The 11,545-nt window shown below is 48.0% G+C and overlaps 2 protein-coding genes across 2 annotated transcripts; both read right to left on the reverse strand.

Annotated features, from left to right (window-relative positions):
- Positions 1-258: 258 nt before the first annotated feature.
- Positions 259-6,885, reverse strand: CNMD (chondromodulin). The gene is made up of 9 exons (XM_078622318.1): positions 6,739-6,885; positions 6,487-6,627; positions 5,429-5,569; positions 5,205-5,318; positions 4,943-5,096; positions 4,330-4,505; positions 3,635-3,799; positions 856-1,066; positions 259-305 (listed from the first exon to the last, which is right to left on the reverse strand). Exons 1-9 carry the CDS (start codon positions 6,883-6,885, stop codon positions 259-261), a joined length of 1,296 nt encoding a protein of 431 aa, XP_078478444.1.
- A 1,298-nt stretch (positions 6,886-8,183) lies between these two features.
- On the reverse strand, positions 8,184-11,328 carry LOC144739361 (protocadherin-8-like). The gene is given in 9 exon segments (XM_078622319.1): positions 8,184-8,497; positions 8,585-8,783; positions 8,871-9,485; positions 9,487-9,972; positions 9,974-10,226; positions 10,228-10,433; positions 10,435-10,761; positions 10,763-10,822; positions 10,825-11,328. Coding segments are annotated over 9 exon segments (2,964 nt in total).
- Between the last annotated feature and the right edge of the window lie 217 nt (positions 11,329-11,545).

Raw genomic sequence — 11,545 nt, forward strand, 5'->3', positions numbered from 1 at the left:
GCAATGCACAGACAAGAAAAAAAAAAAAAAAAAGCTCCTTGCCGAGTCACTCAGGAGAAATAGCTATATGTCGGTGGCTGAATGCTGTCAGAGGAATATATTTACAGTCTTACCTTAGTGAAATAAACAAGACAGACACACTTACTTATACAATACCGGCAGGCATTTTAATTAATGATGGTTTGGGGCCTGCATACTGAATAAGGTGAAGTTGAGAGGGATGCTCAAGTGGACACGCTCGCCAGTGGCACAGAAACTTCAGAGAGACCTGCTGATGTCAGACAGAGTCAGACTTGCGGACAAGGCTGCAAGTGGTCACCCAACCATGGGATTAAAAAGCATTTAAGCCTTGTACCAACGCCCACCCCTCCTTCCTTCCCCTCTCCGTCCAGCCATGTTATTTCTGACCAGTCGGGGGGAAGAGAGGAGACAAATGCCATGGCCGCTTTGGCTGCTCTGCTGCACGACTGCGGCTTGCCTGACGCCAGCCTCTGTAAATGTATTGCAGTGCTTTCTTGCAGAAAAACATAATGAGCTAGACTAAAAGGCTTTCTGTGTTCTGGTTAAGGTGCAAAATGGACTGTCACTACTGTTTATTTCATTCGTGTCTGGATCTAATGGAAAACATGCAATCAAATGTAGGACACGTCTACCGGAGTGGTTCACTTCACACTTCTAATGCCTCCCGGTCAACAGAAAGCCAATTTATGACAGGTTGTATTGACATTTTCATGGCGGGGTTCTTGTGAGTGAGGTTTGATCAATGCAAATACACAAAACAAATCACCGCGTCTTCCTACTGAGTGACAGAAGGCCGTTGGTGGGAAGGAAAAAAAAAAAAAAATGGATGGTCACCAGAGCAGCGGCCGGCCTTTTCTCGTTTTGATGAACCGTGATGAAAGCACAGGTGGATGTGAGAAAGCGCCCCTCCCTCCCCCTGGCGGACGGATGACTCCTCCTCTGTGGTTAGCACCGAGGTGGAAGTCTGCAGCGTGGCTGCTGGGCACAGTGGGTCAGTGCTCACAAAGCTCTGTTTGTTCCCGGCCTGCAGGGCTCCCAGGGTAAGCTTTGCTCCAGAGGGAAGACAAACAAAAAAGACGCCACTGTCTCGCACACTGAAGCCGCTCTCTAACACACTCAGCTCTCCTTACGAGAGGAACGTGAAAAAAGAATTTAGAAACAGGGCCTCGGGTCAACATCACATCTGTTGTTTTGAGCTACTGTATGTATTTCCTGTTTAAATACCCTTTTCTGATGTTGCATTGTGGTAAAAAAAAAAAAAAAAAACAAAACAAAACGCGTCTTGTTTCTTTGGCTTTGAGTTGTTGTTGTTTTTTTTTTCCCTCCCCGTCTCAGACTCGGAGCTCTTTGTCTTGTGCTGCTATATCAACATATTCAGCGAGAAAATCTAGAGAAACCGCTGACGGCAACAGGCACATGACACATCCTATGTAAATTTCAGCTTCTGTTACTAACTTTAGAGATCATGTATCGTCCTGCCAAACCGACGGCGGTGCGCTGAAGATACGTCTCTCTCCATTTATAATTTCACAGTATCTCTTGTGCTCACATGCAAAGGCTGCCTGTGATTTTTTTTTGGTTTTTTTTTTTTTTTTAACAGATGAAATGATGTTCAGGGTTCCCTCACAGCTGCTGTCAGGTCAAACGCTCGCTGTTGTGCTGCAATCTGCAGTCCAAGTATAACTCCATTATTGAAGGAAGCTGTGTGACACACAGCGGGATGATTTAGTTTAATGACCATGGCAGTGACAGTGCCGTGATGGAAATTGGACTCCCCCTGAAAATTTACATCACTTGAGGGTATTCGGGGCTCTTTTAGCGGCTGCACTCCAGAGCACGAGCCATCAGGAGGTCCTGGATATGTCATGCTTGTCACCTTCCTTTAAGTGCATCTGCAGACGTGGGAGAGGGATTAATATTATATAGCCCTTCGGAGGCACAGAGGATGTCTTATCAACGCTGCAGATGTGATAAGCACCTCTACCCCCGTGAAAACCAGGAGAAATCTCTGAGCGAGGAGACAAGCATCTCTTTGTGTTGCTTCTCTCCTCACACTGCGTCTGAGTTTCAATGCGGCTTTTATTGGCAGATATGGTGCAATTCCACATCTGTTGTAATTTGATGTGCCTGAATCACCCTCTGTGAAATCGTCCTGATCGCAACACGGCTCCTCTTAATTATTTAGAAAGTTGGCATAAGGCGTTAGAGATAGTAATCTGATTTCTTTTTGATTTCAAGGTATTGAGAACAACCTTCACCGCAAGCTCAAATGAGCGCGGGTGGGGAAGAAAAGACAGAACTGTCTGCGTGATCATGTTATTTGGCAGCTTAGTATCGGCGCGTGTCTCGGAAAAGAGATTTATTTGTAAAATAAAAATGTCACTGTCATGGGGAGATTTTCCATCATTGCCCTGACACTCATCTCACATTAGTTCACATCAATGCAGATGTCAGCGTGCACAAATCGTGTCGCCTTCAAACTGATCCAGAGCTGTGAATTGAAGTTGTGGCAACCGTTCCTGTCACTTCAGTTTCATCAGACAGGCAACCGGTGGAACCGCATGTGACACTGGAAAAAGAAAACTCGACATCAAGGCCGGCATACATACTGAAATTAGAATTTATTGAGGCCTGTTCAGTCAGAAAAGGTACATGATCCGCTGAGCCTCCATCGCCATCCCTCACCTTACAGCGGCACACAACATTAAGCCTCGGAATTACACGGTGCAAAAATACTTCTTTTGAATCATCCGCTGCGCACAGGAATACAGTATGCATGTCCGCCACGTTTGCTGTGTGTGTTCCTTCAAAAAGAAAGCAGCTGTTCACATGTCTTCATCACAGTAGTTACAGGTTTCTTCGGACCCTGAATACTGCGCTGTGGACCAATTTTTCTCATTGTTTCAATCCAAATGAACAATGAAAATGTTCAGTAAATACTGCTCATGGACCAGGACCAGATGATTAAATGTTGGTAATGGTCTGGAACCTTCTGGATCCAGGAATCTGTTGAAGGATTCTTCCACATTGTCAGATAGGGACATTTTCAGCATCTGGGTCTAGAACTCCACAACAGCAGCAGTGGACTGTCTCTGTGCACCAGTGGTTAGTGGGTCTGTCTGTTAACACAAAGGTCGGGGGTTGGAGCCCACCCGGGGACGGAGGGTTGTTTTTTTTTGTTTCACTATTCAAAGAAAAATTATGAACAAAAAGAAAAAAAATGATTTTTTAATTAAAATAATTATTTGACTACGAGTGAAGTCATGTTTTGATGATCAATGAATTTATTAGGTAAAACGAAAGTAGGACGATAATATTAGGGTGGAAATGAGCTGCTTGGTGGAGGTCTGAGCTCTCGGACTGCTTTTTCTAGTTTTTTAAATGTTCCATAAAAAATACGGTCATGTCAGACTTTGCAAAACACGGGTGTAGACTACTACTGCTATTTATAATGCAACTCAAGTATCAGCAAGCTTAAAAGCGAAAGGAACTAAAAGTTTAGAGACCTTTGGGGTCTTTGATGGAAGTAAACCAAGAGTAGGGTGTCTTCTTACACAACACCTAGAATGCGTGCCACCCACCAGCGACACGGCATAATGACTCTGCATGCGACCTGGCAGCCTCTGTAGTTGTACGGCCAGGGCCAGTGGCCACGCAGAGGCTCGCATATTCTCTGACAGTGAGTGTAGCCGCGCTGGCATTCCGAGCAGCAGATCCCCTGGTGGTCCAGCATGGTGTCAAAGGTTACGCCGTCGTCCTCTCCGGCGCCTCCGCTGCGCTGCAGTTTAAAAATCAGTGTTAATTTTGATTTTGGCGATTCTTTTTTTTTTTTGTTTTTTTTAATTGATGCTCATTTGCATTGCAAATGTTTTCATGCCCCCCCCCCCCCATCCGAACATGCGACTGCGGCTCTCTTAGGCAATATGAATTTTTATAACCAATGGGAATTTTCAGCTCAGTTCACAAGTTCATCAATCCGGTTGGGCTGCTGTTCCCCGAGTGACCTGTAATTATAGCTGCTAACATGACACCATGCTGAGCAGCAGCACATGCCCACAGCGAACAGAGCCCAGATCCAGGTTAACACATTCCCACACTGTGCGCGACTACTCCTGCGCAGGTACTTCTTAAACAAGGCTGGCACCTTAAAGATGCCGCTTTGAAGTCGTCTGTGAAACTGTTGACAGAACAGAGACGTTTCAATTCATAATGTTTCTTTGAGGGTTGCTTCAGGGTTTTTAAATGCCTCGTGACAGTTCGTCAAAAATTAAACCGCCTCGGATTCCTTGATGTTGGAGGAGTACTCACATGATAGGGGTTTTCAGGGTTGTACGCTGACCCCACGGTCGACTGAGCCCCTTCCTCTTCCTCCTCAGCTCTGGAGGGGTCGTCCCCTGTACGAATCTCCTCGGCAGCTACCTCGAACTCCTCGGCGTTAAACTGCCGTTTGGCTCGCTGCGAGTCCCTCTTTCTCCTCTTCCCATCTGTTACAGCAGCCACAAGAGGCGAGAGTATTGGGTCAACATCCACAAGACGCCAGACATGTCCTCCGAGCTCAATCCTACATAACTGGAGCTGTCTCAGATGTCCTGAATAATTAAACCAGCAGCAGTGATGTGAAGCTGTCTTGCATATTTTAAGATCATTCTTTTTTAATACAATGCCGGGGCCCTTTCTGGTGTACGACTCTAAATGCGGTGTAAGTTCACCACGTTTAAGTGTTCCACTAACTTCTCAGACATGATTGAACAAGCGTGTCGACAGATAAGCAGGACAATCACGGCCCAGATCTGAAGAAACTACAAAGAAATATACGAGCATTCCAAAGAAATATTGACCTCATTGCTCGAGACACTTTTGCCAGTTTCTGTGGAAGTGGTGGTGTGACTGGTTAAAACTGTGAACGGGAATCGAACGCCACCTTTGGGAAAGATGGGCTGGAGCCAGTAAATGGGAAGTTCCCCGCAAAGACCCAGAATTTTGTTGCTCAGGAACGTGGTGTCCTTCAGCGGCTGCTCGTCAGCAACCCATATCAGGAACTCCTCTTCAAACTTCACTGGCATGACTTCGTCCGTCTGGCAGGGAGAAAAAAAAGAAGAGAAGTTTCTTTGAATTAGCGTTAAAAGAAAGCAGAAGATAAAATGAGAAACTGTGACATTCTGTATCAAGCAGTGTGCATATACCAGGTCAAACCTCAGCGGCTCTTTGTTGCGAGCTCCCAGGTGTGGGAGGTTGGCTTTGATTTGGGATTTGATGTAGCACTTGTCTCCTCCAAAGAATCGGATTCCAGTTATTCCCTGTGCCAAACCCCAGAGAAGACATGTTTACACCCGCAGCTTTGCTGAGCACACAGACAGTCTCAGCCGAACTGCTCGAAGGAAGAACGCACAAGGACGAATTCACTCACAATTTGAAAGTCGTGAATCTCCACAGCTTCCTCGACGCCGCTCCCGGTTTTAAACCTCTCAAGGTTGTTGTCGGAATCGATTTCCACGGAGCCCTCCCTCACCTGCCCGTTGATGTTCATACTGTAATGAACGTTATACACCTGGCAACAAGTGAAACGACTGATTAGTCAAGTGGAAGAGCAGCGTGCAGAAGCGGTGTGAAGTGAGAAAAACAAGCTTCACATTACTCATTCAATTCCCCAGCACAGTATCTTTGTTGTTGAGAAAATCCTGTGAAGTTTTTCGCTCACTAGGAATTGAGCAGAGGACCACAGGAGATAGTGCTGCAGACCTTGAAGAGGCTGTTTGCCCTACAGGTGAACTCATTAGAGCGCAAATAAATATTGGAATATTTCTAATGCCACACGGCCGAGAAGCAGCAGCAGCAGCAGCAGCAGCAGCAGCAGCACTTTGTGGTTCTTGTAAAGTCAGTGATTAGTGAGGATGATTGTTGACACCATTCAGATAACTAGATCAGAATAGATGTTGTGATTTCCATCCAGTTTTACCGTCCTAAGTTCATTTGATCTCTTCTAATAAATGAATCGATCATCAAAACATGCCTTAGTCACTAATGGTCAAAGAGTTACTGAAAAAAAATCATTAACGAACCCGTTACACAAATCATTGTTCTTCATTTAAATTACAAAACAATCCTCTGTCCCTGGGAGGGATCAAATCCCCGACCTTTGTGTTAACAGACAGACCCACTAACCACTGGACCACAGAGGCACAGATGCTGAAAATGTCCCTATCTGACAATGGGGAAGAATCCCTCAACAGGTTCCTGGATCCAGAAGGTTCCAGAACACTACCAACATTGAGTCATCTGGTCCTGGTCCATTAGCAGCAGTTACTGAACATTTCATTAAAATACATTCAGAACCTTTTGATTTATTTTTGCAAACAGACAAACAGAACGATAAAACGACAATCCTACGTTGTCACACTGTACCACGAGAGGTTCCCCTGCGTCCTGCTCGTATATCCGTTCACCTGTGGCCCAGTCAACACTTACATTTTTGTCGCTGACCTTCCACACGTACAGAGCAGCCGTGGACGCACACAGCATCAGCACTGCACCGACGATAAGAGCCACCGTTCCAAATCTCATGAGGCGGCCGACCGTCGAGGTCCGGATGGCCGGTGAGTTTTGCACCTGAAAGTGAGAAACTCACATTCATTCCAGAAAACACCTCAATATTTTACTGCCTGATGTGATTCCAATGCGAATGGATGCAAGGTTACTTGTAAACCAAGAGGGTCTTACCAGAGGTGAGCAGTGCTCAAAACAAGCTGATCCATTGACGGTATTTTGCACTTTCTCCGTTGTCTCTCTCATAATGTCTTCTTTTATCTCTCCTCTGATACTGCCATCGGTCTCCTTGGAGAAGTGGGTTATCCCCCAGAGGCTCATTTGACAGTGGCGTGTGAATGACGTGCAGATGATGGGAATTCTTTGAGCTTAAATTCTTCATCTGAATGTTACCTGTGGGGTCCAGGTTGCCTAAAGAGAGGTGGCCATCCTGTGGAGCTGAGCTGCTACTTTCAAAGCCGCCGGAAAACAAAAAAAAAGTTTGTAAAATCAAGTTACAAAAGTCACTGCATCCGTTTTTCATCAGGGGGACTTTCAGACTCCTCACTGCGTTGTGGGAACTATGAAAATGTATCATCTTTAATGAAACAGCACGTTCTGATGTTTACCTTATTATTGTATTCCATTTATTAGCACTAGATCCAACCGTTTATATCTTTGTCTTTATGTTCCCACAAGATGCTCTGAGACATTCGTCCACTAACGAACCTTATGATTTATCGACCACGAGGCCGTCTCATGGTCAAGGACTGTGTCACTGCCCTTCTCATGACTAAAAAAGAAGAAACCCAGTAAAAAAAAAAAAAAAAAAAAAAATCAAGTCAAATGTGCTGCAGCGCTGTTGCTTGGAAACAGATTGAAGCACATATTTATGGATAATTGGAAAGCTGGAGGGCAATCAGAAAGGGGATGGGATTCTTTGACCTTCGTAAGAAATATGCAATTGTAATAACATTTAATCAACAATGGAGTATTTTGCATGCAAATGAAAGGCGGCGCATTGTTCACATTATCAGCCACGAGAAGTTTAGCATTGTCTTATGCGTGCTGACAGTTCAGCGGTGGCCCGTCGGACGATCACGTTTTATTTATTGCGCTTTACAAGCCTCTGAGGCAAATTAAATGCATTCAGTGAACTCACACACGCACGCACACGCAGAGTTGAGGATGATCTTTGTGCTTCGGTGCTGTCTCAGAACAACCGTTTGCACTCAGCCGTGAAAAGTACGTTTGGGCCCGAGACGCTCAAGTGTAAAAGAGTCAAGTCAAGTTTGATTTTAAACCGTTTATTTGTGCGACAGTGTGAACTAATCGAACACCAACATCTTTCATATTGATTGTTTTTCACAGCAGAGGAGCCCTGTCCAGCATAAACACCCACAGGTCCAGTCCCTTAAATATGAACACATGCTTTGAAAATCCATAATAAAATTCATTTTTACATGGAATCGTTATGAAAAATATATTATTAATGTACAAAATTCTGCATATTACACATAATACAACTTCTATGAGCCAAAAGACAAGTGACATACTACAAAAAAACACCGCAACAATCCAACACAGTTAAATACGATCAAAGTATTATACAGTATAAAGACAAAGTCTTTTCTGACGTCTTATGAGTTTGTGTACTCTGGGATGGAAACCTCGTCTGTTTCCTGTATTCGGGCTGGTGTCGGCGGACCCACAAGGATGTAATCAAACTCTTCATGCTGAACTTTCTCATACACACTTTGCAGTGCGTTGCTTTTCGGTATGTGAGCTGGGTAGTAGTTCTCCCTTCGGCTGTCCCGGGGAAGCGACGCCGTCTTGGAGAAGGTGGACAGGTTGGGCCCACAGGCCAGGCTGGTGTTGGGCCGCGTCGCTGAGGGGCTCCAGCACCTGTCCGAGTGTCCCAGCACTTTGCACTCGCTCGTGCACGCCCAGAGACCTGCGACGACAACACAGCTTGTCAGAGTGGGACTTTGGATTGATCAGAGGAGAGAGAAAGAAACACTGCGTGTGGCGTGGCGCTCACTGTTCGTCGGCGGCGAGTCTTTCTTGTGCACGTCCCCGCTGATGTCGGAATCGCTGTCATTGAAGTCGCTGTCCCCTTTTCCGCTGTCCTTGCCGCTGATGTGAGGATCTCTGGCCGAGATAGTCGTGAATGAATTACCCTTCCATATTGTTATTGGCCTCAGCGCTTCTTTCCCGTATCCAGGTAGAGTCGAATAGCCCTGCAAGCACACAGATTCCATTTTCAAAAGTCGGGGCAGGACAACATCAGCCCGTGTCAAAAGCTCAGTGAAACACCAACGACTTACTTTTAATTTGCCCTCCACCCCCCTGCTGGTGGACTCGAAGACGCCCGCTGGCTGCTTTGCATCCTCACAGCTCATCTCTGTTGTGTTGCCGCTGGCCAACGGAGGTTTCTCAGGAAATGGGTGCGCATCAAACACTTTGTGGCCTTTGTGGTTTGCAATCAATGAATCGATATGACCGCTTTCCACGTTTTCCGCTTTTGGTCTGTCTTCTTTTTCATCATACCCCTCCCTGGTCTCTCTTTTCCGGCGGCTGCAAAGGGTTGTGATGAGAATGATAGCGAGCAGGAGGAGGGAGCAGCTCCCTGCCAGGACGATGATTATGGCTATGGACATGTCCCATTCAAAGAGATCCTCGCTGCCATTTTGAGCCAAGGAGGGCATGCTGGGGAGGGCTCCTTCGATGAAATTGAAATGTATAATGGCTGTGGAGGTGAGGGCGGGGGATCCGTTGTCACTGACTGCCACGATGACTTTGACACTGTCTGTGACATCGTACGTCAGCTGTCGGCTCACCAGCACCTTCCCTTTCTCTCTGTCGATGGAGAAGCCCAGAGGCCCCCCCTCGGTGATCTCATAGAACAGCTGTGCGTTCACGCCTTCATCTGCGTCTGTGGCCGGCCTTGATGTGGGTTACCACGTAGCCCGCAGGCGCGTCTTTGGGCAGGAAAACATCGGCGGACCCCTTGTAAAGAGGTGGCTCTGTGATGGTGGGTGGGTTGTCGTTCTGATCGACTATTTTTAACCGGACCACAGCTGTGCTTTGCAGCTGTGGCGACCCCCCATCACTCGCCTGGATGTGGATGTCCAGCTGTTTCATGACCTCATAGTTAAAACTTCGCAGGGCATAGATGGAGCCAGACACCGAGTTAAGGGACACATACGTGTTCACCGGGGACCCCATGATGACGCTGTCCACAAGTCGGTACGTGATCTTGCCGTTGTTGCCCAGATCTGCGTCCGTGGCCTCCACTGTGGCCACGTACGCGCCCGGGGCGTTGTTCTCCATCACAGAAACTTCATACACGGGCTTGGTGAAGTGAGGGGCGTTGTCGTTCTCGTCGCTCAGGCGGATGGTGTACTGTGTGATCTTTCTCAGCGGGGGGGGACCCGAAGTCCTCGGCCATGACCGTCAGGTTGTACTCGCTGACCCGCTCCCTGTCTAAGGACGCAGCCGTGACTATCATGTAGCTGTCCTCGTACGCCTGCCGGAGCTTGAAGTGGTCGTGGCCGTACAAGGTGCAGTGCACCTGGCTGTTCACCCCCGAGTCCCTGTCCGAGGTGCTGACCAGCGCCACCAGGCTGTCCCTGTCCGCCCCCTCGCTGACGTGCGCGCTGCCGGTGCTGATGGAGGTCATCGGGGGTGATGCTGATTTCTGGCGCGTTGTCGTTCACGTCCGTGACGTGGATGACGATTTTACACAGGGAGGGGGTCGGGTTGGCGCCCAGGTCGGTCGCCTGCACGTCCAGCTCGTACGTGCTCTTGTTCTCGAAATCCACCGGACTCCGGAGCGTCAGGCGACCCGACTTGCTGTCCACGTGGAAAAGTTCTCGGATCTCCTGAGAAAACCTGCTTTCCGAACCCGTAGACCACCTCCCCGTTCGGACCCTCATCGGCGTCAACTGCGTTCAGGTCCAGGATGACGGTGCCAACCGGCGCGTCCTCGGGCAAACTGACCGAAAAGCTGTTCTGGTCGAAAACCGGGCTGTTGTCGTTAAAGTCCGTCACTCTCACCATGATCTTTGTGGAGCCCGACCTGAACGGGCTCCCCCCGTCTGTGGCCACCAGCTCCAAAGTGTAGGACGACTGAGTCTCCCTGTCTAGCTCCTTCATTAGCACCAATTCCGCATATTTAACCCCATCGGCTCTCAGGAGCACATCGATAGTGAAGTTGACTGTTGACAGAGATCTGATAGCTCTGGATGTAGTTGGATCCGACGTCCGCGTCCGCAGCCGGGTTCGAGGGGGGATGTGAGACCCCACCGCTGCGTTCTCGGAGATCTCCACCATAGACTCCGCGTGCGGAAACTCCGGAGAGTTGTCGTTGATGTCCTTTATTTCCACCTCGACGTGCATCAGTTTGTAGCGCTCTCTGGAGAAACTGACCACGTCGAAAGTGATGAGACCACTGCGGAGGTGTGTCTGCAGATTCGCTCCCTGTCGATCCGCTCCCCCACCGTGAGTTTCCCCGTCGCTTTCCCTCACCCTGATGAATGAATCATTGAATTGTTTCATCATCCTGAAATTGGCCCTGGAGGAGTAAGACAGGCTCAAGGACATATCCTTTGCAAGGTTGCCGATGACTGTTCCCGCTGCGCCCTCCTCGTTGGTCTGGTACCGGATAGTATTTCCATCGGAACGAGCCAGTGAGGCGAAGACAAACTGATGCACTGACAGGTTAAAAATCCAATAAGTCATGCACTGGCCAGGTATCATCTTTCGCTCGCCGAGAAGCTTCATTGTCTGTCAGTCTGTTCACCTCTGCACCGAGCGTTCCATGCAGCTCCCGCTTTTATGCGCGCAGCCAGTGGAAGTTCCTTGCGCCTTTTGCGCGCAGCCAGTCAGACAGACACGCTTGTTGCCCTCGCCTTCCACGCAGCTCCAAAATCTGCAGTGGCGGGGTTTATAGAGCTCATCATGCTAATAAGACGGAGTGTGACCAGCCCCTCCTTTAGAG

The sequence above is a fragment of the Lampetra planeri genome, unplaced genomic scaffold (assembly GCF_965212315.1).
Source record: "Lampetra planeri unplaced genomic scaffold, kcLamPlan1.2.h2 scaffold_1442, whole genome shotgun sequence".
In the NCBI taxonomy this organism is placed as follows: Eukaryota; Metazoa; Chordata; class Hyperoartia; order Petromyzontiformes; family Petromyzontidae; genus Lampetra; species Lampetra planeri.

Bases quoted from the DNA above. Each gene is read 5' to 3' on its own strand.
- CNMD (XM_078622318.1), bottom strand. From the start codon at position 6,885: ATGAGCCTCTGGGGGATAACCCACTTCTCCAAGGAGACCGATGGCAGT. The intron at 4,506-4,942 runs GTGGCGTTCGAT...CTGCTGTAACAG, and splicing joins CCAGCCCATCTTTCCCAAAG to ATGGGAAGAGGAGAAAGAGG. The intron at 1,067-3,634 runs GTCGCATGCAGA...TCTGGAGCAAAG, and splicing joins ACAACTACAGAGGCTGCCAG to CTTACCCTGGGAGCCCTGCA.